The sequence below is a fragment of the Salmo salar genome, chromosome ssa20, assembly GCF_905237065.1.
Source record: "Salmo salar chromosome ssa20, Ssal_v3.1, whole genome shotgun sequence".
NCBI lineage: Eukaryota > Metazoa > Chordata > Actinopteri > Salmoniformes > Salmonidae > Salmo > Salmo salar.
This window is the reverse complement of record NC_059461.1, coordinates 22,728,014-22,754,371: the sequence shown is the minus strand read 5'-3', so window position 1 is coordinate 22,754,371 and position 26,358 is coordinate 22,728,014. Positions and strand designations below refer to the sequence as shown.

The 26,358-nt window shown below is 43.1% G+C and overlaps 1 protein-coding gene across 1 annotated transcript in view; it reads right to left on the bottom strand.

Annotated features, from left to right (window-relative positions):
* Window positions 1-6,723: 6,723 nt before the first annotated feature.
* LOC106579900 (hemicentin-1) overlaps window positions 6,724-26,358 on the bottom strand; it is an 83,332-nt gene continuing 63,697 nt past the window's right edge. The window contains exons 60-81 of the mRNA XM_014160253.2: window positions 26,153-26,287; window positions 25,757-26,026; window positions 25,454-25,644; window positions 25,156-25,369; window positions 24,903-25,037; window positions 24,607-24,797; window positions 23,721-23,802; window positions 18,081-18,251; window positions 17,768-17,920; window positions 17,359-17,496; window positions 16,896-17,017; window positions 16,518-16,758; window positions 13,335-13,394; window positions 13,090-13,209; window positions 12,625-12,759; window positions 12,351-12,470; window positions 12,101-12,226; window positions 11,841-11,969; window positions 11,439-11,732; window positions 11,121-11,240; window positions 10,882-11,008; window positions 6,724-8,585 (exon numbers count right to left, since the gene is read on the bottom strand). Of these exons, the coding sequence (XP_014015728.2) occupies window positions 8,201-8,585; window positions 10,882-11,008; window positions 11,121-11,240; window positions 11,439-11,732; window positions 11,841-11,969; window positions 12,101-12,226; window positions 12,351-12,470; window positions 12,625-12,759; window positions 13,090-13,209; window positions 13,335-13,394; window positions 16,518-16,758; window positions 16,896-17,017; window positions 17,359-17,496; window positions 17,768-17,920; window positions 18,081-18,251; window positions 23,721-23,802; window positions 24,607-24,797; window positions 24,903-25,037; window positions 25,156-25,369; window positions 25,454-25,644; window positions 25,757-26,026; window positions 26,153-26,287 (3,659 nt within the window). The 3' untranslated portion in view covers window positions 6,724-8,200. The remainder of the gene's footprint in view (window positions 8,586-10,881; window positions 11,009-11,120; window positions 11,241-11,438; window positions 11,733-11,840; window positions 11,970-12,100; window positions 12,227-12,350; window positions 12,471-12,624; window positions 12,760-13,089; window positions 13,210-13,334; window positions 13,395-16,517; window positions 16,759-16,895; window positions 17,018-17,358; window positions 17,497-17,767; window positions 17,921-18,080; window positions 18,252-23,720; window positions 23,803-24,606; window positions 24,798-24,902; window positions 25,038-25,155; window positions 25,370-25,453; window positions 25,645-25,756; window positions 26,027-26,152; window positions 26,288-26,358) is intronic.

Here is a 26,358-nt window from a genome sequence, read left to right as displayed (position 1 = left end):
GCATTTACCAACGGTGCCAAACGGAATGCACGTTCGCTGCATTACTCAGTTTGTAATTTTATAACACACTTTTTGCAAAACTGTAAACAACTCGCTGCTTTACACTCAGTTTGCAATTTAATAACACACTTCTAGCAAAACTGTAAACATTAGTCTCTACATTGCTACACTATTTCGCCAATTGCCTTTCCACATTGATACATGTGAAAACACTTTTAGATAATGAGTTCACTTACAAATCAGAGCTTGAGCACTATAAATAGGCCACAGTAAACATTTGGTTTGGACAACAATGGAGGCCAATATTGGACAGAAAGTAAGAAGGATGAGAACTAGAGAACGAGGAGGTGAAGAAGTAAGAGGAGGAGAAAGAGGAGGTGAAGTAGGACAGGGAGAAGGAGAGGATGGGGAAGAGGAGTCAGGAAAACAATAACTGATGAAATCAGAGCGACTGTGGTTGATCATGTTGTCAACCATGGGATGAGCATGAGGGAGGCTGGGCAATGAGTTCAACCAAATCTGAGCCTCTATACTGTTGCAGGTATCATCTGGATATTTCGAAATGAGAACCGGTAAGTAACTGTAAGTGCTGTAGTCTTACTGGTACAGTAATATGCACTGAACCTTCATGAGAAGGATCTATCACTAAAACCATTCAAATGTTTTTACAGAACTGCAAGAAAACCAGTATCTGTTGGAAGAGGTTGACTGTTCACCCCAGAGCAGGAGACCCACATTGTAAATATGGTCATTGCAAATAACTGCATCAGACTCAGAGAACTGCAGGACCACATAATGGCAGATAACACCATATTCCAAAATGTCAAGAGTGAGTCTCTGTCTCGTCTACTGAAATTCATTAGAATTAGGATGAAGCAGATGTACAGAGTCCCTTTCAAAAGAAACTCAGACCGTGTAAAACAACTGAGATATGAATATGTATCTATACTATCCTATCATTGGTACTGGATCTGGAAGTGTATTGTACTACATCATATTGACTGATCCCTGTCTTTTCATACTGTGCTACATTGTTTTGTCTTGTCTCTTTCAGAGAGTCATGGAGCTAGAAGCAGATGCAGTACATCATGAGCTAATGTTTGTGGACGAGGCAGGTTTCAACCTTGCAAAAACAAGGAGCCACGGCAGAAATATCATCGGACACCGTGCCATAACCAACGTCCCGGGACAATGTGGTATTAACATAATGTGTGCGGCTATTAGTCAAAACGGCGTCCTTTACCATCATGCAATCCTAGGCCCATACAACACTGCACACATTATCACATTTCTGGACACCCTCCACAACAGACTAATCCCTAATGACCAGGGGCCAGAGCAGCCCAGGTACGCTATCATCTGGGACAATGTTAGTTTCCACCGAGCTGCTGTGGTCCGCAATTGGTTCACTGGTCACCCACTTTTCATCGCACTCAATCTCCCCCCATACTCTCCGTTCTTGAATCCTATTGAAGAATTCTTCTCTGCATGGCGTTGGAAGGTGTATTATCACCATCCCCAACAACGCATATCCCTTCTACAGGCAGTGGAGGAGGCTTGTGGAGACATCGATCAGGGGTCATGCCAAGCCTGGATACGCCACTCCAGGTGATACTTTCCACGCTGCCTAGCTCAAGACAACATCGCATGTTATGTGGATGAAGTCTTATGGCCAGACCCACAAAGGTAAGATGTAGCCCCAAAATAACATGTTATTTTTTTCTAGCACAAATGTTTGTTTTCTTCTACTGCGCTTTTGCTGTTTGAGGAGTGTTAGAACATTGAGAAAAAAACAAAACTTTTCCCCCTTATTTGTATTGATGGTGTGTTTATGTTCGGAATGCACATCCATACTTTACACATTTGGATACCTGTGTGTATGTGTGTTTACTACATGTATGACAAAACGTTATTGCAAACTGCTATACCCTGCACACAGAAAAAGAAAAAGCCACAAGTGTTTTTCATTTATACAATCAGTGGGTAATTGGTGCTTAGTGTGCTTATTTAAATTATGGTTTGTGTGTACTGTATTGACGCAAAAACACACATTTTTTAAAAGAGTTCGAAGAGTTTTGCAAGAATTGTTTGCTTTTGTAAGAGATGTATAATGTTTTACTGGTTTGGTGTAAGGTTTTGTGTGTAGAGTTTTGCAAAAATAGCCTATAGTTTAAAAGATGGTGCCTAAACAATCAGAACAAAACTGTAATAGGTGGAATATGTCTAATGATAATACAAAAAACATTTATTAAAATTATGCAGATAACAAAACCAATTTAGCCCGGTTTCCAAAATACATAATCTTTGTAAAATATTAGCCACATTTTCCCAAAATGTGCCAAAAACACTATTCATATAAAACTGTTTTTGGTCAGTATTTGCATCCTTAATTTCTATATTTTATTTTCAAACAATACAACAATGTATCTATAATATTCCTAAAGGGATCGTTTGCTGGTTTATAGTGATTATAATGCTAATAGTATGCCATATTGTTAAATATAAAATATGTCTTGAATCCTGTCTTATATACACTGCATTCCATCATAACAAACCGCCTGATGAGGGGATCAACTTATACAGTACCAGTCGAACGTTTGGACACACCTACTCATTCAAGGGTTTTTCTTTATTTTTACTATTTTCTACATTGTAGAATAATAGTGAAGACATCAAAACTATGAAATAACACATATGGAATCATGTAGTAACCGGAAAATTGTTAACAAATTAAATATATATATTTTTTGAGATTCTTCAAAGTTCTCCAACCAGCTTCATGAGGTAGTCACCTGGAATGCATTTCAATTAACAGGTGTGCCTTGTTAAAAGTTAATTTGTAGAATTTCTTTCCCTATAAATCTGTTTGAGCCAATCAGTTGTCTTGTGACAAGGTAGGTGTGGTATACAGAAAATAGCCCTATTTGGTAAAAGACCAAGTCCATATTATGGCAAGAACAGCTCAAATAAGCAAAGAGAAACAACAGTCCATCATTACTTTAAGACATTAAGGTCAGTCAATCCAGAACATTTCAAGAACTTTGAAAGTTTCTTCAAGTGCAGTCGCAAAAAACATCAAGCGCTATAATGAAACTGGCTCTCATGAGGATAGCCACAGGAAAGGAAGACCCATAGTTACTTCTGCTGCAGAGGATAAGTTCATTAGAGTTAACTGCAGCCCAAATAAATGCTTCACAGAGTTCAAGTAACAGACACAATTGTTCAGAGGAGACTGTGTGAATCAGGCCTTCATGGTTGAATTGCTGCAAAGACACCACTACTAAAGGACATCAATAATAATAAGAGACTTGCTTGGGCCAAGAAACATTAGACCGGTGGAAATCCGTCCTTTGGTCTGATAAATCCAAATTTGAGATTTTTGGTTCCAACCGCCTTGTCTTTGTGAGAAAGCAGAGTAGGTAAACGGATGATCTCCACATGTGTGGATCCACCGTGAAGCATGGAGGAGGAGGTGTGGTGGTGCTTTGCTGGTGACACTGTCTAGTGATTTTGTGCCTTGAATTTTAGAATTCAAGGCACACTTAACCAGCATGGCTACCACAGCATTCTGTAGTGATACACCATCCCATCTGGTTTGCGCTTAGTGGGACTATCATTTGTTTTTCAACAGGACAATGACCCAAAACACAACTCCAGGCTGTGTAAGTGCTATTTTACCAAGAAGGAGAGTGATGGAGTGCTGCATCAGATAACCTGGCCTCCACAATCACCCGATTTCAACCCAATTGAGATGGTTTGGGATGAGTTGGACCGCAGAGTGAAGGAAAAGCAGCCAACAAGTGCTAAGACTGTTGGAAAAGCATTCCTCATGAAGCTGCTTGAGAGAATGCCAAGAGTGTGTAAAGCTGTCAAAGGCAAAGGGTGGATACTTTGAAGAATCTCAAATATAAAACATATTTTGATTTGTTTAACACTTTTTTGGTTACTACAGTGAGGGGAAAAAAGTATTTGATCCCGTGCTGATTTTGTACGTTTGCCCACTGACAAAGAAATGATCAGTCTATCATTTTAATGGTACGTTTTTTTGAACAGTGAGAGACAAAATAACAACAAAGAAATCCAGAAAAACACGTAAAAAATGTTATAAATTGATTTGCATTTTAATGAGGGAAATAAGTACACTGCTCAAAAAAATAAAGTGAACACTTAAACAACACAATGTAACTCCAAGTCAATCACACTTCTGTGAAATCAAACTGTCCACTTAGGAAGCAACACTGATTGACAATAAATTTAACATGCTGTTGTGCAAATGGAATAGACAACAGGTGGAAATTATAGGCAATTAGCAAGACACCCCCAATAAAGGAGTGGTTCTGCAGGTGGGGACCACAGACCACTTCTCAGTTCCTATGCTTCCTGGCTGATGTTTTGGTCACTTTTGAATGCTGGCGGTGCTTTCACTCTAGTGGTAGCATGAGACAGAGTCTACAACCCACACAAGTGGCTCAGGTAGTGCAGCTCATCCAGGATGGCACATCAATGCGAGCTGTGGCAAGAAGGTTTGCTGTGTCTGTCAGCGTAGTGTCCAGAGCATGGAGGCGCTACCAGGAGACAGGCCAGTACATCAGGAGACGTGGAGGAGGCCGTAGGAGGGCAACAACCCAGCAGCAGGACCGCTACCTCCGCCTTTGTGCAAGGAGGAGCAGGAGAAGCACTGTCAGAGCCCTGCAAAATGACCTCCAGCAGGCCACAAATGTGCATATGTCTGCTCAAACGGTCAGAAACAGACTCCATGAGGGTGGTATGAGGGCCCGACGTCCACAGGTGGGGGTTGTGCTTACAGCCCAACACCATGCAGGACGTTTGGCATTTGCCAGAGAAAACCAAGATTGGCAAATTCGCCACTGGCGCCTTGTGCTCTTCACAGATGAAAGCAGGTTCACACTGAGCACGTGACAGACGTGACAGAGTCTGGAGACGCCGTGGAGAACGTTCTGCTGCCTGCAACATCCTCCAGCATGACCGGTTTGGCGGTGGGTCAGTCATGGTGTGGGGTGGCATTTCTTTGGGGGCCGCACAGCCCTCCATGTGCTCGCCAGAGGTAGCCTGACTGCCATTAAGTACCGAGATGAGATCCTCAGACCCCTTGTGAGACCATATGCTGGTGCGGTTGGCCCTGGGTTCCTCCTAATGCAAGACAATGCTAGACCTCATGTGGCTGGAGTGTGTCAGCAGTTCCTGCAAGAGGAAGGCATTGATGCTATGGACTGGCCCGCCCGTTCCCCAGACCTGAATCCAATTGAGCACATCATGTCTCGCTCCATCCACCAACGCCACGTTGCACCACAGACTGTCCAGGAGTTGGCGGATGCTTTAGTCCAGGTCTGGGAGGAGATCCCTCAGGAGACCATCCGCCACCTCATCAGGAGCATGCCCAGGCGTTGTAGGGAGGTCATACAGGCACGTGGAGGCCACACACACTACTGAGCCTCATTTTGACTTGTTTTAAGGACATTACATCAAAGTTGGATCAGCCTGTAGTGTGGTTTTCCACTTTCATTTTGAGTGTGACTCCAAATCCAGACCTCCATGGGTTGATAAATTGGATTTCCATTGATTATTGTGTGATTTTGTTGTCAGCACATTCAACTATGTAAAGAAAAAAGTATTAAATAAGATTATTTCTTTCATTCAGATCTAGGATGTGTTGTTTAGGTGTTCCCTTTATTTTTTTGAGCAGTGTATTTGACCCCCTCTCAATCAGAAAGATTTCTGTCTCCCAGGTGTCTTTTATACAGGTAACGAGCTGAGATTAGGAGCACACTCTTAAAGGGAGTGCTCCTAACCGCAGCTTGTTACCTGTATCAGAGACACCTGTCCACAGAAGCAATCAATCAGATTCCAAACTCTCCACCATAGCCAAGACCAAAGAGCTCTCCAAGGATGTCAGGGACAAGATTGTTTTGGGGTCATGACAATGACCCAAAACACACGGCCAAGGCAACAAAGGAGTGGCTCAAGAAGAAGCACATTAAAGGTCCTGGAGTGGCCTAGCCAGTCTCCAGACCTTAATCCCATAGAAAATCTGTGGAGGGAGCTTAAGGTTCGAGTTGCCAAACGTCAGCCTCGAAACCTTAATGACTTGGAGAAGATCTGCAAAGAGGAGTGGGACAAAATCCCTCCTGAGAGGTGTGCAAACCTGGTGGCCAACTACAAGAAACATCTGACCTCTGATTGCCAACAAGGGTTTTGCCACCAAGTACTAAGTCATGTTTTGCAGAGGGGTCAAATACTTATTTCCCTCATTAAAATGCAAATCATTTTATAACATTTTTGACATGCGTTTTTCTGGATTTTTTGTTGTTGTTATTCTGACTCTCACTGTTCAAATAAACCTACCATTAAAATTATAGACTGCTCATTTCTTTGTCAGTGGGCAAACGTACAAAATCAGCAGGGGATCAAATACTTTTCCCCCCTCACTGTAGATGATTCCATATGGGTTATTTCATAGTACTGATGTCTTCATTATTATTTTACAATGTAGAAAATAGTCGAAATAAAGAAAAACCCTTGAATTAGTAGGTGTGTCCAAACTTTTGACTGGTACTGTAGCTGGTGAAGTATTCAATTCTTAGGTTTAAGGGACAAAATAGTTTATTGTGGTATAGGGCCTACTGAAATATGTACTGTATTAGGTACTGGCTGCTGAGGGTTGTCGAGGGCATCAGCAATGGTCCAAAATCACCAATTGCATAATTTCTATAAAATTTGTCAACGAGCCACTGAACTAATGGCTACAAAATGATTAGGTAACATATTTCATTAAATAGCTTGTCAGGTTAGAGACAGGAGTTGGAACCCGTTCAGGGAACAGAACTGACAACCAAACGTTTTCTTTTTTTGTTGTTAAGAACTCAGCCTGGCTTTAAACTTACTCTTGAAAGTTGTCATAGTAGAGTGCACAAGGTGCCATTTTGAAATTGGGTAGTGCATCATCAGTTCCTCTTGTCATGTTTGTAATTCCATTCCACAGTATTCCGCAAAACGTTTTTTTTTTTTTTTGTGTAGGATACATTTACAACAGTTCAAAACTTTGGGTTGATGTCAGAAATTATGTTACGAATATCTTAATCGCTGTATATAAGTTATGAATGTTCCTTTTTGCAAAATACATTAATGGTCTAAGGGGGTGAACAATGGAATAAGTGTTGTGGTGAATGTATCACATAGCTGCATGTACCTTATAACAGGAAATTGATGCTCTGATTGCTTGTCGCAGTCCACCCCTGCAAACACCCACTAAATGTGGTTCTCCACTTGCAAATTATCTTTGATTTTGGGGTGTGTTTTCATGTATAATACTAATTGAGTATGCTTTTGGTTTACAAATGAGCAGTTCTAGTTCAGCACAATGTCTTTGCTACTTCCTCCCCTCCATGGTTTTTAACCCTGCACCTTTGAAACACATTTAGAAAGATGGATGGCTAAATCAGAATACTACAGTCTAATGACTAAACCGGTTTAAGCAGAAAGGGACATTTTCTCTGATGTCCATATTGTGGCCCTACTACCTGAGGCCAACTCCATTCAAAACAGATTCCGATAAGTGCAATCAATCTCAAACGGTCTTGTACTTCCTGCTTAAGATGGTTTAGTCCAGGCCAGGTGAAGCAATGTTTTCTTATCAATTTGTTCTTGCAATGCAAACACCATTTGCCTTACTGATTCAACAAAGCTGTCAAGTACCTTCAGAATAGCACCTTATAGCTGGTTCAAGAGACAACAATTACTTGAAAAATGATAGAAAAACACTTGGGATAAAATAATATTGCCACACCTGTAGCATTATCACAATGTAAATAACTACACACCATTCTAATGCTACAGGACCATATTTGGAGTGTTCATTGTAATGAATCCAACAAATCTTATAAAAGGTCAATTTCTTTACAATAACAGATTTTGGCAAAATTGTGTCCCCACAGTTTAAGATCCATTTCAATACAGTTTACTTACTGCACCAGAGATGGGGGTCCAAATATCCATGAAATCCTTAGTGTTAATACTGTTTGCCTTGTCTCATGATTAGTGCTTTCTTGGCTTGGTTAGCACGCTCTGTCTCACAGGCCTCCAGGCTGTGGGCCTGATTCTACAGAGGTTGGTGAAGGAGGGGTCAGTGGCCTCTCAGGGGCACACACAGTCAGTTCCAGCCTCCAGCTGGGGGGGGCTCATCTCAGTAGGGGTATCTAGAGATGGAGATGTAGATGATGAAGATGCTCTGGTATGTGATGCGGCCCTGTGTGGAGAGGGTGGTGGCCTGCACCCCCAGACGCACCAGGCCTGACCTCTGCAGGGGCCGCAGGGTGAAGATGATGCCCCTGCCTGCCTCGTCCCTGATGCCAAACATCTGCCCCCCTGCCCCCTCCCCCCCCTCACTGCCCTGCTCCAGAATGGTGAAGGATGTTATCTCCTGCAACACCCCCCCCTCCGAGAAGGCAGACAGGCGCACCACGTTGTGATTGGCTGGGATGCCCAGGGGGAGGGTCAACAGCTTGTACTGCAGTAGCAGAGGGGAACCCCCAGAGCCACAGTCCCGAGAGCAGGGTCTGTAGCACGTCCTGCCATGGAGAGAGAAGAGTCAACTGTTACACTTTCAGAGGTATTGATACCGTCTGTTATCAGCTGGCTCCAAAGGTCATTGACATACTATATCTAATGAACAACACAACCACAACAACAATTACTTTATGGTGGTGTGAAGATGTAACTAAGGTAAGTACAACATGACCACCTTTAGTCCACACACAGAGACATGTACAAAGCTCTCCCTCGCCCTCCATTTGGCAAATCTGACCATAATTCTATTCTCCTGATTGCTGCTTACAAGCAAACATTAAAGCAGGAAGCACCAGTGACTCAATCAATTAAAAAAAGTGGTCAGATGAAGCAGATGCTAAGCTACAGGACTGTTTTGCTGGAACAGACTGGAATATGTTCCGGGACTCGTCCGATGGCATTGAGGAGTACACCACATAAGTCATTGGCTTCATCAATAAGTATATGGATGACGTCATCCCCACCGTGACCGTACGTACATACCCCAACCAGAAGCCATGGATAACAGGCAACACCCGCACTGAGCTAAAGGCTAGAGCTACCGCTTTCAAGGAGCGGGACTCTAACCCGGAAGCTTATAAGAAATCCTGCTATGCTTTCCGACAAACCATCAAACAGGCAAAGCATCAATACAGGACTAAGATCGAATCGTACTACACCGGCACTGACGCTCGTTGGATGTGGCAGGGCTTGCAAACCATTACAGACTACAAAGTGAAGTACAGCTGAGAGCTGCCCAGTAACACAAGCCTACCAGACGAGCTAAACTACTTCTATGCTCGCTTCGAGGCAAATAACACTGAAACATGCATGAGATCACCAGCTGTTCCGGAAGACTGCTGTTCCCTGAAGCCGATGTGAGTAAGACCTTTAAACAGGTCAACATTCACAAGGCCGCAGGGCCTGACAGATTACCAGGACGTGTACTGCGAGCATGCGCTGACCAACTGGCAAGTGTCTTCACTGACATTTTCAACCTCTCCCTGTCCAAGTCTGTAATACCAACATGTTTCAAGTAGACCACTATAGTCCCTGTGCCCAAGAACACTAAGGTAACCTGCCTAAATGATGGATCCTGGACTTCCTGATGGACCGTCGCCAGGAGGTAAGGGTCGGTAACAACACATCCGCCACGTTGATCCTCAACACAGGGGCCCCTCAGGGGTGCGTGCTCATTCTCCTCCTGTACTCCCTGTTCACTCATGACTGCATGGCCAGGCACTACTCCAACACCATCATTACATTTGCTGATAACACAACAGTGGTAGGCCTGATCACGACAACGATGAGACAGCCTATAGGGAGGAGGTCAGAGACCTGGCCGTGTGGTGCCAGGACAACAACCTCTCCCTCAACGTGATCAAGACAAAGGAGATGATTGTGGACTACAGGAAAAAGAGGACCGAGCGCGCCCCCATTCTCATCGACGGGGCTGTAGTGGAGCAGGTTGAGAGCTTCCAGATCCTTGGTGTCCACATCACCAACAAATTAACATGGTCCAAGCACACCAAGACAGTTGTGAAGAGGGCACAACAAAACCTAAGAATTTGGCATGGGTCCTCAGATCCTCAAAAGGTTCTGCAGCTGCACCATCAAGAGCATCCTGACTGTATGGCAACTGCTCGCCCTCCGACCGCAAGGCACTACAGAGGGAAGTGCGTACGGCCCAGTACATCACTGGGGCAAAGCTTCCTGCCATCCAGGACTTCTATACCAGGCGGTGTCCGAGGAAGGCCCTAAAAATTGTCAAAGACTCCAGCCACCCTAGTCATAGACTGTTCTCTCTGCTACCGCACGGCAAGCGGTACCGGAGCGCCAAGTCTAGGTCCAAGAGGCTTCTAAACAGCTTCTACCCCCAAGCCATAAGACTCTTGAACATCTACTCAAATGGCTACCCTGGACTATTTGCATTGCCCCCCCCTTTACACCGCTGCTACTCTCTGTTGTTATCATTTATGCATAGTTCCTTTAATAACTCTACCTACATGTACATATTACCTCAATTACCCCGACTAACCGGTGCCACCGCACATTGACTCTGTACCGGTACCCCCCTGTGTATATTTTCGCTATTGTTATTTTACTGCTGCTCTTTAATTACTTGTTACTTTTATTTCTTATTCTTATTTGTACTGCATTGTTGGTTAGGGGCTCGTAAGTAAGCATTTCACTGTAAGGTCTACACCTGTTGTATTTGGTGCATGTGACTAATACAATTTGATTACAAAAATACCCAGGAAACGATCTGTCTAACCACACATTGCAAACACACAGTGGTGTTTTACTGAAGCTCCATACCCTGGACTTCTTCCTTTCTGATAGGATGCAGGGCAGGGCGTGTCCAAACACTGATATCCTCCACGAGTGTTGAAGCACATCTGGTTGTGTCCACACTGGATGCCTTGTACTGCACACTCATCAATGTCTGCAAGCATCAGAAAGGAAACTCAGTATCTGTGCGTGTTCTTGGCAATGTAAACCTAATCGTGGTGGGTGGTTTATGTAGTGTTTATGTGTATTGTTTGTTTTCTCCATACCTCTGCAGCTCCTGCTGTTGGGTAACAGCTGGTAGCCTGTAGGACAGAGGCACTGGAAACTGCCTATTGTGTTCCGACAATCATGTTGGCATGGGTTCCTCAGCAAGCACTCATCCACATCTGTACAGAGACCGATGACACAATGAGGTGAGCAAGACGCACCAGACTCAACTCTCTTGCTTGTGGCCTTTGCTTACAGACATTCAAGGAAAATGAGAAGCTGCAAAGCTTTATCTCCATCTTGTCCACAAACACAGATGCCAATTATATGACTGAACGGGACTCCTACTACTTCGGGGGGGGGGGGGGACGACTCACCGACACATGTGCCATCGCTGTTGGTATAGCCTATGGGGCAGCTCTGTCTGGTGATGCGGGATACCCCATGATGCCGAGAGAGAATGGGCCTACCCAGCGATGACACCAGCTGTGGGCGCAGTCTTGCCCTGACGCGGCTACCGTTGGAGAAGACCTGTCCTCTCTCTAGACCAGCACAAGAGCGCCCATCCCCCGTTAACACAGTGCCTGGTGGGCAGAGGCACCGGAAGCTGCCTGGCACGTTACGGCACTGGTGGGCACAGGGGCTTGGCGTCTGTAGGCACTCATCAATGTCTGAAAGGCAAAACAAGACTCAGACACTACTTATAACAAGATTTTATTGGACAGTAGCATATTGTTTAGTGAAGCAATACATGTCTATGCCAAAATGAAGTGTCTTACCCAGGCATGGACGGCCCACCCCCTGGGACTGATAACCTCTGGGGCAGACACAGCCGTACCCTCCTATGGTGTTCTGACACATCTGGCTGTAACGGCACAAGTGGCTTCCATCCTGGCATTCGTCCACATCTGTGAACCACAATGTTGGTAAACACAGGGCATACTGTAATGGTAGGATCAGCATTCTCACACCACAAACCTGTACCTGCGTGCAACAACATTCAAAGTAAAAGATGGGTGAAGTATAAATGGCATCATACCCACGCAGGCCCCATTCTCTCCCATTCTCATGCCAGCTGGGCAGCTGTCGAAACACTGGTAGCCTCCCTCTGTGTTGCGGCACTGCTGGTGAGCTGGGCACACATTCCTGCTGCACTCGTTGATGTCTGTATACAAACAAACATAAAGGGTTAGAGATCCCACAATTTAAATCACTGCTTCCATATGATACTGGTATGAAAGATTTGATTCTGTTGAAAATATCATCAGTGAGTCACAGGGTCCACTGACCCAGACAGCGCTGGCCAGACAGCTGGTAGCCAGGGTTGCAGACACAGCGGAAGGAGCCCAGGCTGTTCAGACACTGCTGCTGACACGGGGAGAGAGATGACTCCTGGCACTCATCCACATCTGAAACTCACACCACAGGTCAAACTCTGTTACTAATATGCCTTATTGTCAACACCCTATTATAGGATGGAGACTAGAATGTATTCTATTCAGTTGATGAATGACTGAAAGAGAATCCCCCCCCCAAAAGTGTATTTGTTGTGAATAGACTTGCCTTCACAGCTGGTTCCCATGGCGCTGGGCTTGAACCCTGGGCCACATTTAGCCTGGCAGTGGTATGTGCCAACCGTGTTCACACACTGCTGGTTGTAGTGGCACATGTGGGAGCCCTGGGCACATTCATCAATATCTGTAGAGATACCACATGTGAGGTCAAACACAAGGACACTGTCTGCAATACAGCAGTAGGATGTATACTTTCATAGCGATAATATCACCCCGGAACCAAATAGTGTGTGTGCTAGCTAACTGATTCTGTTGACAATTTATCCCCCAACATTTTTTTAAACAAATTTCACAATAGATTACCTTCTAAATATAGCATACAAATCACCATGATACCAGATCCCTTTACAGACCGATCACTTTCTGTAACGTTGTATCTAATTAGGAGATACAGTATACGGTATAACGGTGTGATAAAGTATGCAGCATTCAGTTAGAGTTTCCTGTGGCTGACCTTGACATGTGTTGGTTTCTGGGGAGATGGTGAAGCCAGAGGGACAGGCACAGGAGAAGCCACCCATCACATTGTTGCAGGAATGAGAGCAAGGCGACTCGGCAGCACATTCATCCTCATCTAAGCATTCAGATACAGTTTATAATGATAATATGCATTAATGAGTTAATTGAAATGCAAACTACAAAATAACATTGGTCGATCGACGAAAGAAATTGAAGGAGGAAAAGGTATACAAAACGTACCAGTACAGTAAGAGGCTGTATCCAGGACAAAACCTTCCGGGCACGTTTTTCCATCCCCATCTAAAGACAGAGGAGCACATTCAATCCATGAGCAGATGATGTTACTGTACCACAACTTTAAATAATGAAAATGACATCTTAAAAATGAATGTGTTTGCTACAGTGCATCAGTTAAAATTAACCTGTTGGGGCTAGGGGGCAGTATTTGCACGGCCGGATAAAAAAACGTACCCGATTTAAACTGGTTACTACTCTTGCCCAGAAACGAGAATATGCATATAATTAGTAGATTTGGATAGAAAACACTAAAGTTTCTAAAACTGTTTGAATGGTGTCTGTGAGTATAACAGAACTCATATGGCAGGCCAAAACCTGAGAAGATTCCATACAGGAAGTGCCCTGTCTGACAATTTGTTCTCCTTCTGTGGCATCTCTATCGAAAATACAGCATCTCTGCTGTAACGTGACATTTTCTAAGGCTTCCATTGGCTCTCAGAAGGCGCCAGAAAGTGTAATGGGGTGTCTGCAGACTCTGGGCTAAGTACAGCAGCTCTGTTTGTGAGTGGTCAGGCTGGGAACAGCGACACTGGAGATGCGCGTTCATGAGAATTCTCAATTTTTTTCTTTCAGCCTTTGAATGAATACAACGTCGCCCGGTTGGAATATTATCGCTATTTTACGAGAAAAATAGCATAAAAATTGATTTTAACCTCTATGGGCTAGGCGGGACGAATTCGTCCCACCTACGTAACAGCCACTTGAAGCCTGTGGCGCGATTTTCAAAACCTTCAAAATCCTATTACTTCAATTTCTCAAACATATGACTATTTTACAGCTATTTAAAGACAAGACTCTCGTTAATCTAACCACACTGTCCGATTTCAAAAAGGCTTTACAACGAAAGCAAAACATTAGATTATGTCAGCAGAGTACCCAGCCAGAAATAATCAGACACCCATTTTTCAAGCTAGCATATAATGTCACATAAACCCAAACCACAGCTAAATGCAGCACAAACCTTTGATGATCTTCATCAGATGACAACCCTAGGACATTATGTTATACAATACATGCATGTTTTGTTCAATCAAGTTCATATTTATATCAAAAACCAGCTTTTTACATTAGCATGTGACGTTCAGAACTAGCATAACCCCCGCAAACTTCCGGAGGAATTCGGTAACATTTTACTAAATTACTCACGATAAACGTTCACAAAAAGCATAACAATTATTTTAAGAATTATAGATACAGACCTCCTCTATGCACTCGATATGTCCGATTTTAAAATAGCTTTTTGGTGAAAGCACATTTTGCAATATTCTAAGTACATAGCCCAGGCATCACGGGCTAGCTATTTAGACACCCGGCAAGTTTAGCACTCACCATAATCATATTTACTATTATAAAAGTTTGATTACCTTTTGTTGTCTTCGTCAGAATGCACTCCCAGGACTGCTACTTCAATAACAAATGTTGGTTTGGTCCAAAATAATCCATCGTTATATCCGAATAGCGGCGTTTTGTTCGTGCGTCCCAGACACTATCTGAAATGGTAAATCAGGGTCGTGCGCATGGTGCAATTCGTGACAAAAAAAATCTAAATATTCCATTACCGTACTTCGAGGCATGTCAACCGCTGTTTAAAATCCATTTTTATGCCATTTTTCTCGTAAAAAAGCGATAATATTCCGACCGGGAATGTCCATTTAGCTAAACTGAGGAAAGTAAACAAAGCTTTCGGTCGACGCGGGCACGCGCCTGAGTCTCACAGTACTGTAACCAGCCACTACCCAAACGCGCTACTTTGTTTCAGCCAGAGCCTGCAAAGCCACGATTCCGCTTTTTGCAGCCTTCTGAGACCCTATGGCAACCGTAGGAAGTGTCACGGGACAGCTAAGATCCTCACTCTTCAATAAACAGAGACAAGAAGAACGACACCTTGTCAGACAGGCCACTTCCTGCCTGAAACCTTGTCAGGTTTTTGCCTGCCAAATGAGTTCTGTTATACTCACAGACACCATTCAAACAGTTTTAGAAACTTTAGGGTGTTTTCTATCCATATGTAATAAGTATATGCATATTCTAGTTACTGGGTAGGAGTGGTAACCAGATTAAATCGGGTACGTTTTTTATCCAGCCGTGTCAATACTGCCCCCTATCCTAAACAGGTTAAACAGCGTTTGACATGCTTCGAAGTACGATAATGGAATATTTTGAAATGTTCTTGTCACGAAATGCACTCGCGCGTCACCCTTCGGATACTGACCTGAACGCACGAACAAAACGGAGGTATTTGAATATAACTATGGATTATTTGGAACCAAAACAACATTTGTTGTTGAAGTAGAAGTCCTGGGAGTGCATTCTGACGAAGAACACCAAAGGTAGTCCAATTTTTCTTATAGTAAATCTGAGTTTGGTGAGGGCCAAACTTGGTGGGTGTCAAATTAGCTAGCCGTGATGGCTGAGCTATGTACTCAGAATATTGCAAAATGTGCTTTCGCCGAAAAGCAATTTTAAAATCTGACACCGCGATTGCATAAAGGAGTTCTGTATCTATAATTCTTAAAATAACTGTTATGTATTTTGTGAACGTTTATCGTGAGTAATTTAGTAAATTCACCGGAAGTTTGCGGTGGGTATGCTAGTTCTGAACATCACGTGCTAATGTAAAAAGCTGGTTTTTGATATAAATATGAACTTGATTGAACAAAACATGCATGTATTGTATAACATAATGTCCTAGGAGTGTCATCTGATGAAGATCATCAAAGGTTAGTGCTGCATTTAGCTGTGGTTTTGGTTTTTGTGACATATATGCTTGCTTTGAAAATGGCTGTGTGATTATTTTTGGCAGGGTACTCTCCTGACATAATCTAATGTTTTGCTTTCGCTGTAAAGCCTTTTTGAAATCGGACAATGTGGTTAGATTAACGAGAGTCTTGTCTTTAAAATGGTGTAATATAGTCATATGTTTGAGAAATTGAAGTTATAGCATTTTTGAGGTATTTGTATTTCGCGCCACGCGATTCCACTGGCTGTTACGTAGGTGGGACGCAAACGTCCCACCTTGCCCAGGGAGGTTAAAAGTCAAGTGTCTGACTGTCTGTTAGTCTGTATTGTGTAAGTCTGTATTGTGTTAGCCTGCCTTGTGGTAATCTGTTTTGTATTTCCACTGACCAGGTAGGAGTAGGGAGGCTGTGATCTGGAAGTCCAGACTGAGAGTGAACACGCTGTAGATGCCATTCATCTGGGACACCTTGATGAGCTGCAGCAGTGGCCCCTGACGCTCCTCTCGGCCCTCGTAGATGATGGAGTGGTTACAGCGCAGCACCATGGGACCGCCTGTTCTCTGGTGGGCCTGGGACGACCATGAGTACAGCTGCCCTGGTCCCGTTTGCACGTATGACTCATCAAACTCCTGCATGACACAAAGCAATCATCATATTAGAGATAGATTATATAGAGATTTAATTAAGAGATTTAATTAAGACTTATGGTTAGTCACAGTCAGGGACTTCAGCTGGCCTTAGGATGACAGTGTTAGTCATTACACACCTGCAGATTGAGATGGGAGGTTGATAATGTTGGAGGGACAAAGCCGTTGATAACAATGTCTATTAGGAGAGCCCCCTCTGAGTCCAGACCTCTGGCTACATGGGTCAACCGAAGGATCTCTCCTGGTTACGAACACAAACACAACATTCAAATACATCTGGGATACATTATAAAACAGTCACTTGGGAGAGTTGTCTGTCTGAAGAGGACCCACCCAATATTTTTGGGGGTTCTTATTGAAGTTGCCAAAGGAGTCCGTCATTGAAACCAGATCCTAGTAAAAACAAAAACCTGCAGTCATGGAGAACTACGCCCTCTGCTGGTTCTCTTACAATGTACAGATTTAAAGGGACAATTCCGCTTACAAGAGACAACCACAGTTATAGGACTACATTTACAGTAGAGTAAACCTTAGTTCAGGTTAATTTACAGGATGTTACTGTATCTGTTCTTCAGTGCTGACCTGTGTCAAACTCCAGCTGTGACTCCTGTCTGAACAGGCCCTGGGTCAGGGAGTAGCCGTTCCTGGCTGCTCCAGTCTGCAGCACTGTGGTCCAGTAGATGGGAGCAAACACAGACACCAACACCCGTAGCAATGGACCTGCAAAACATCAGTAGTTAGACCACAGCCTCTATGGAAATACCTCTGAGCAAAGTATGATAGGTCAGGATACAGCAATGATCAGTGGCTGAGTGATCTATGTGCTTGATTATGGGAAATAACTTTACATGAAGTACTTGATTATGGTAAATAACTTTACAGCAAATGCTTGATTATGGGAAATAACTTTACAGCAAGTGCTTGATTTTTGCATTTAGATGTGCTTCTGAGAGGATCCTACTGGTTACTGTAAGACATCTCTCGCACTCACCCACACTAGGAGGGATGTTATCCAGGTGGGCCTGCATGGTGCTGGTGCCCTCTTCCGGGTTCTCTGTGATGTTAGCCTCCAGGAACGACACCCCAAATTCCCTATCATTCACCACCCCTATCAGACTCCCCCTGGCCTTACGAGGGGCCTCCCCTTCAGTCAACAAACACAGAGAGAGAGAGAGAGAAGTATTAAGTTACACATTATTTAAGAGTAGCTGTAGTACTACATCTTCTATGTACATACATAATTTCATTGTTAAATTCAGCTGCATCCGTTTGGAGTGACAGGAGAACAGTTCAATCAGCCATACCTGGACAAAGTCCAGTCTGACATCTCCTGGAGTCCCTACTGGGAGCGTCACATGATTTCCCCCCATTGGCCGGCTCTGGATTGTCGCATAACCTGATTCGCTCCTGATTCCCTCGACCACAGGTGGTGCTGCATGGGCCCCAATCCTCCCAGTTAGAATAACCTCCATTGACTGTGGCAGGAGAGGGAGGGAGAGTAGGGAGGGAGGGATCATCCATATAGAGAATTAAATAAACAATCCATAATTACTATTGTGTGTTTTCTTATTCATTTGATCTAATGGATCAAGAGGATCTAATTGTAGGAATATTATAATTATTTTATTTATTTATTTATAGGGGACAATCAACATGAATATTACAATAATGCAACATCATGTAAATATGCCAGGGTTAGCCAAAAGCTAATTTGGGCCTGTGTAATGGTAAGGGCCTTTACACAGCCACTATACAAATACTGACTAAAACAATACAAATACATTACATCCAAAAATATATAATTCTAACAACACTATCATCTTACATATGAAGAACCACAGATAACTCTGAACAGGTTTGGATAGATTTGAGCCATGTTTTCAATTTAAAAATACAATAATCAGTGGAGCTCCTCAAGTCCACGGGCATTGCATTCCAGTATATTATAGCTCTAACAGAGAAGGCTGATTGACCGATTTTACTGTGTCAAAAAAGGGACACAATCCCCTCTTACTGCCCGTGTTATCCAGGAGGTGCTTTCCTTGAGCATTATACTGTATGCCGGCATAGGAGTGGAGGGGCAAAATCATGCAGGTCTTAAAGACAAGGCTTGCATCTACATACTGCTTAAAGCTATCCAGACTAAATAAATTATGTTTGTAAATTATATGACAATGGTGGTAACTGTTTGGTTTGTTATCATAAATCTTAAGTGTTTGTTTGTAGAGTGACGCAATTGGTTTCAGAATAGTAGCTCCTGCTTGGGACCAGCATGTGAGGCAATATCTCAGATGTGAGAAGATCATAGCATATATAGTTTGGCGGCCTCCTGTGGAAGGAAAGGTCTTTATAAACCTAAAGTTGGATAATCCAAACTTGATTGTGTTAACCATCTTCTTCACGTTTCTTAAATGTCAAGTTGAAGTCCAAAATGATGCCGAAATTCCAGATTCTCCCCATTAACAAGAACAGCTTGTTGGGAAGAATCAATGGATTTCTTAGATAAGTACATACAAACAGTCTTGTCGATATTTAAATGCAGGCAACAATTTGTAATCCTTTTAGAAACATGTACCGTAGTGTCAGTTAACTTGTTAACCTGTTAGGGCTAGGGGGCAGTATTGACACGGCCGGATAAAAAAACGTACCCGATTTAATCTGGTTACTACTCCTGCCCAGTAACTAGAATATGCATATAATTATTGGCTTTGGATAGAAAACACCCTAAAGTTTCTAAAACTGTTTGAATGGTGTCTGTGAGTATAACAGAACTCATATGGCAGGCAAAAACCTGAGAAGATTCCTTACAGGAAGTGCCCTCTCTGACAAGTTCTTGTTCTTCTTGGCTCTGTTTATTGAAAACTGAGGATCTTTGCTGTAACGTGACACTTCCTACGGCTCCCATAGGCTCTCAGAACCCGGGAAAAAGCTGAATGATATCGAGGCAGCCCCTGGCTGAAAAACATTAGCGCGTTTGGATAGTGGCCGGTCAGAGTACTATGAGACTCAGGCTCGTGCACGAGGGGATCCCATGCTTTTATTTTCTCTCTCTTTGAACGTAAACACGCTTTCCCGGTCGGAATATTATCGCTTTTTTACGAGAAAAATGGCATAAAAATGGATTTTAAACAGCGGTTGACATGCTTCGAAGTACGGTAATGGAAAATTTAGACATTTTTTGTCACGAAATGCGTCGTGCGCGTGACCCTTATTTACACTTCGGATCGTGTCTTGAACGCACGAACAAAACGCCGCTATTTGGATATAACTATGGATTATCTTGAACCAAACCAACATTTGTTATTGAAGTAGAAGTCCTGGGAGTGCATTCTGACGAAGAACAGCAAAGGTAATAACATTTTTCTTATAGTAAATCTGATTTTGGTGAGTGCTAAACTTGGTGGGTGTCTAAATAGCTAGCCCTGTGATGCCGGGCTATCTACTCAGAATATTGCAAAATGTGCTTTCACCGAAAAGCTATTTTAAAATCGGACATAGCGAGTGCATAGAGGAGTTCTGTATCTATAATTCTTAAAATAATTATGTTTTTTGTGAACGTAATTTAGTAAATTCAGTGAGTAATTTAGTAAATTCACCGGAAGTTTGTGGGGGTATGCTAGTTCTGAACGTCACATGCTAATGTAAAAAGCTGGATTTTGATATAAATATGAACTTGATTGAACATGTATTGTATAACATAATGTCCTAGGTGTGTCATCTGATGAAGATCAGCAAAGGTTAGTGCTGCATTTAGCTGTGGTTTGGGTTTATGTGACATTATATGCTAGCTTGAAAAATGGGTGTCTGATTATTTCTGGCTGGGTACTCTGCTGACATAATCTAATGTTTTGTTTTCGTTGTAAAGCCTTTTTGAAATCGGACAGTGTGGTTAGATTAACGAGAGTCTTGTCTTTAAAATGGTGTAAAATAGTCATATGTTTGAAAAATGTAAGTAATAGCATTTCTAAGGTATTTGAATAACGCGCCACGGGATTCCACTGGCTGTTACGTAGGTGGGACGAAATCGTCCCACTGGCCCTAGAGAAGTTAACTAGTTTTCTAGTTTTTGAGTGTACATACATAACTGTATTGTCTGCATACATCTGCATGTTAACTTGTGGGCAAGCAAGTAGGAGATCATTTATATAGATAGTAAACAGAAGGGGGCCTAATATTGACCCTTGTGGGACCCCAATATTATAGTAAAGAGAGTCCGACAGTGTCCCCCAAACGAACCCTTTGACTTCTGTTTGTCAGATAGGAAAACAGCCAACTAATAACTTCAGTGGACACATTAAGGGAGGATAGTTTGGATAGGAGGACCTCATGATTCACAGTATCAAAAGGCCTTTTTAAGATCCAAGAAGACTGCACTGACTTCACCACCTACGTCCAGTTTAGATTTAATGCACTCCAGAAAATAGCAATTGTCTGTTTCGGTAGAATGGTTAGTTCTGAATCCAAATGTAATTTGATGTATGGAGTTGCCCTGAATGAGGTGATCAGTCAGATGATCAGCCACCCATCTTTCAGCTACTTTTGATAGCACTGGAAGAATGCTTATAGGACGGTCATTTTCCACCAGTGTTGGGTCACCAGATTTTAAACAGGTATCACTGCAGCAGACTTCCAAGCATTGGGGAAGAACCAATATTTGATGCACAGGTTAACTAGATGTACAATAGGGGCAATCAGAGAATATTTGTGTCTCTTCAGGAATACATTGTCTAGACTAAATACATATTCTGTTCTAGAGCTCCTGAAATGATAATAATACTGTCCACTGCTGATGCTGAGATTTCAGGAATTCTGAATATTGGTTTATTATTATCTATGGGAGTGAGAACTGTGGTCTTGGTTGAAAATCTTTGAGCCCTGACAGAGTCTTGAATTAGAATCCCATTAACCTTTAATTCAGGATGTTTTTTCCCCCAGGTCCTCTCCCTGTTAGTTTGTTGAAATTTTCCCAAATCACTTTTCCATTTCTTCTTGCTTCATTGATCACTCTAAGAAAGAACTCTGCTTTTGCTTTTTTATAATCCTTATCACCTTATTTCTCAGTGCTGTAAATATACGTCTGCCATCATTCTGACCAGACTTCAGTGCTTTTTTCAAGGAAAGATCCCGTTCTCCAGTCTGCCTCCAGAGGTCCTCGTTGAGCCATGGCAGAGAAGCTTTCCTTGGCTTAACGTGAAATTTCCTAGTAAAAGAGGTATCCACTTTATCAATGGCTGACAGAAATGTTCTGTATCCAGACTCTGGATTGCTTAACATGTCAGACCAGTCAATTTGACTTTGACTCTGCTCACTTTTCGGGATATTTTTATCGTACTGTTGCACATTAATATGGTTCTTAAATCTATTTTTAGTGATCTTTCTAACCACCAATGTAACATTGTGGTCAGATATGCCAGTTAGTAAGTTAGTGGACTTAGTCATTCGATCAGGTCTGTTAGTAAACACCAGATCAATTTGAGTCTGAGATGACTGTGTTCCTCTGGTTGGACCTTGTATTATTTGAAATAGTCTGTGATCTCTGAGTTTTCTCCTGCAAGTTTTGTTTTTCCAGTTTATATTGAAATTGCTCATGAAGATGATCACATTCTTTAAGCATGGCATTTAGATGGTCATAAAACGAGATATCTGCTGCCAATGACTGGAATGAACTGCAAAAATCACAGTAGCTGGAGACTCACATCTCCCTCACTAGCTTTAAGCACCAGCTGTCAGAGCAGCTCACAGATCACTGCACCTGTACATAGCCCATCTGTAAACAGCCCATCTATATACCTCATCCCCATACTGTATTTATTTATTTATTTATCTTGCTCCTTTGAACCCCAGTATCTCTACTTGCACATTCATCTTCTGCACATCTTCCATTCCAGTGTTTAATTGCTATATTGTAATTACTTCGCCACCATGGCCTATTTATTGCCTTAACTCCCTTATCTTACCTCATTTGCACTCACTGTATATAGACTTTTTGTTCTTTTTTTCTACCGTATTATTGACTGTATGTTTTGTTTACTCCATGTGTAACTCTGTGTTGTTGTATGTGTCGAATTGCTATGCTTTATCTTGGCCAGGTCGCAAATGAGAACTTGTTCTCAACTAGCCTACCTGGTTAAATAAAGGTGAAATAAATAAATAAATAAATATCAGATGTTGGTGGTCGATATAATCCAATAAGTGAGAGAAGTATGAGGGGAGAGGAAGACATTCAAGGTCATTGACATGTTTCCATATGATACTATTGCATTTAAAGTTATCCACCCCCTCAGCCCTCTCCCCTGTCCTTCCTGAATATGGAATATCCAAAGGTAGAAATAGGAGAACATTTCTTCAGACATTTCTCAGAGAAACAGAAACAAATCAAGATTAGAGTCATTCAATAAATGTTCTACGAATTTTCAGATGACCTCCCAATATTCCTCGAGGCTTGGAACGAGGGTCCCAGAGCATTTAAGCCTGATTAATGGTTTGAAAAGGTTTCATGGTACAATGTTTTCTAATACCTGGACTAAGAGAACTGAGTTTCTGTCTCGAAGGAGGCTTTTGTTTGGGACATGTATCAAGAGTTGGCATTAAAATGTAATTATCTGCAGATTGCTCATTCTCTTGAAAAGCCATGTTAGCAACAGAGGTTATGGTTACATACACAGAATGTCCTTCTCTGCACCAGATATTATAGGCTACTCAAATATAGATTATTTCAATCATGTTCCACCATTCAGTCTGGATGGCTAATTAGGGGGACTTTACTCCACTTCTCCCAGAATTACATCCTCCATATCAGCCTTTTTTTCTGCAGGTGACCTAACTCCAGGCTCTGATGGGGAGCTTGGTACCCTGGGCTGCATGTTGATTCCAGATTGTTTGAATGAAGGCCAGCATTTGGAAATGGAGGTTGTGTGACTGTGTTCATGCTCCACATCACTCACTCTGTACTTTGAGAGAAATGGTCCTCTCAGCGACTCCAGCCTCACTCTCAGCTACACACTGGTACTCCCCTGCATCTTCTCTCTGACACAGATGGGGACAGATATACATGTTAGGGCATAAACACTTTTAACACAAGCACGTTATCACTGTTCTTCTGAAATATGAGAATTGATATGCTGTTCAGGACCCTCATCCTTTCACTCTTCCAAATAACATAATGTCATTTAGTGACATTTCTCCAGTGGTAAACAGATTTGCCTTACATTCCACGGAGTGCTTTTATAATTTTTATGTTATTTCAGATATTTAATGGCACTTTCATCCCTCATTGGGGCATTTAAAAGCTGACATTTTCTAAAAGGGAATTTAAGGTTTTTCCATTAGCTTGTTTGCAGTAAGTGTCGTTATGACAGCAGAGAGAGGAAGTATCACATTAGAGCACTCTGTAGGAAGGGGAACCATTTGTCTTTGTGAAAGTTTTAGCTGCAGGGTGTACAATTACAGAATCGATTACAGAGTTAAAAAAATTATAGACACAGAACACAACAGTGAGCGAGCCTGGGAACATCCATTTCTGAGCTCCCTCTCCAGCTAATACTGTTGGCTTTTTAGAATGAGCTCACTACAATCTGACTGGCCAGACTGGCACACTGCAGTTAGGTCACACAATGTTCCATGACTCAGGACTGCAAATGGAGTATAGATTGACTGCAGTCAGTGGTCCATCCTCTCACTCTCATTTCTTGTGTAAGCCTACTCTCTTTTTGTTTTTATAGCCATTTTTTACTCTCAAGATATGAACTCTCAAATTAAACTAACACTGGATAAATAGATTTCTGAGGGAAACTGATAGGACAGGTGGGACAGGTCCAGGGTTGTGTTTACTGTGATGCTGTAGATGGCCAAGGAGCCATTATGGAGGGGTTGCAGGCGAAGGGAGCGGAGAAGGGGTCTACCGTCATGGACCCAGCGGAGGACCGGACTGGGGTCTCCATGGACAGGACAGTCCAGCATGGCAGTGCCACTCTGTGCCACAGTCTGAGAGGTGTGGGCCTCTCCCTTCAACACCGGTGGTTCTAAGGAGACATGACCATAACACATCCATTACGAACAGTGTGCCCCTGTCAAGGAATATAAAACAATACTAATACAAAAGGTCATGAGGTGTTGAAAGTACTCACCTCTGATGCGGACAAATGAGAGTGCTCTGATGGTGCCCACACTGTTCTCTGCTAGGCACACATAGGTTCCTGCATCCCTCAAGGTCACATTCTCTATCACCAAGGAGCTTCTGCCTGCCTCGTCCACACTGGAAACTGAGAGAGAGAGAGACATGTTTGGAGTAATCAAGATGACTATTACTATATACAGTACCTACGACTACATCATATCGATCATAACAGAACATGGGGCCAGTGGAGGGCAGTGGTGTACCTGGATAGGGGCTGTTGTTAGCGGTCCAGGAGACGACAGGGGTAGGGGTGCCCTGGGCGTGGCAAGACAAGCTGAGACTTTGACCTTTGTTCATGGTCACGTCAGCAGGTAACTCCTTGAAGGCGGGTCTCATGTTGACGGACAGGCGGGTGTCCTGTCTCACAGTGCCTGCTGTGTTGGTGGCCACACAGGTGAACACACCACCATCATCTGGCTACAAGGGCCAAAACGTTGATCAGGACCTTCACCTGAACCACCTTCATTATAATGCAATGTAAAACAGAAATGTGTCTCTGACCTCTGCCCTCTCAATGATCAGCTCTCCTGACCGCAGCACGGTGAATTTGCCAGGCAGGCTGGGAACGATGTTACCATCCTTCTTCCATGACACCCTGGGCTCTGGTGAACCCTGAGCCGCACAGGGCAACAAGGCCTGGAAGCCCTGGATGACGGACAACTCCGGCTGACCAACAGGAATCATGGGCGGGACTAGAAGAAAGACCGAGTCAGTTTATTACTGGCAGATCAGTAACTCTGTTCCATGAGACACTGTCAGGTTTAACCTTGATTTAATATCATATTGACCTCATATCACACTCACTCATTATGACAAGCCTCATGTCATGGCTGGCCCTGCCAGCGAGGTTTTTGGCTGAGCAGGTATACAGGCCATCATCACTGCGTTGTGTGGCTGCGATCCTCAGGGTGCCATTGGCAAAGAGCTGTACGTGTGCCCCCTCTGTGAGTGGCCTGCGCTCCCTTTGCCAGGACACCTCCGGCTGGGGCTGTCCGTCTGCCAAACACTCCAGGCTCACTGGCTGGCCCAGGACTGCTGTGTACTCCTCACGAGGAACTCTCAGCACTGGGGGAACTGGAGCAACACGAAGACACATAGTACCTTTCACTATTGAGGCCCACACACTCATCTAAGTATCAACAAGTGCCTCCGTGCTGTTTGAACAACATGTCTGTGCTCTGTAGAAATGTAGTGTGTTACCTTGCAGTACTAGACGTGTCCTTCCTATTGCTGTGCCAGCTTCGTTCTGTGCCAGACACTGGTAGGTGCCCGCATCATCCAGAGTGACCCGAGAGAACTTCAGAGCTCCGTTTGAGAGGAGAGCCAGTTTGTGACCTGAAGAGCCATGGAAGGAAGACATCCCTATTCAGAAACAGCAGACTATAAATGACAATTGTGTTATATAA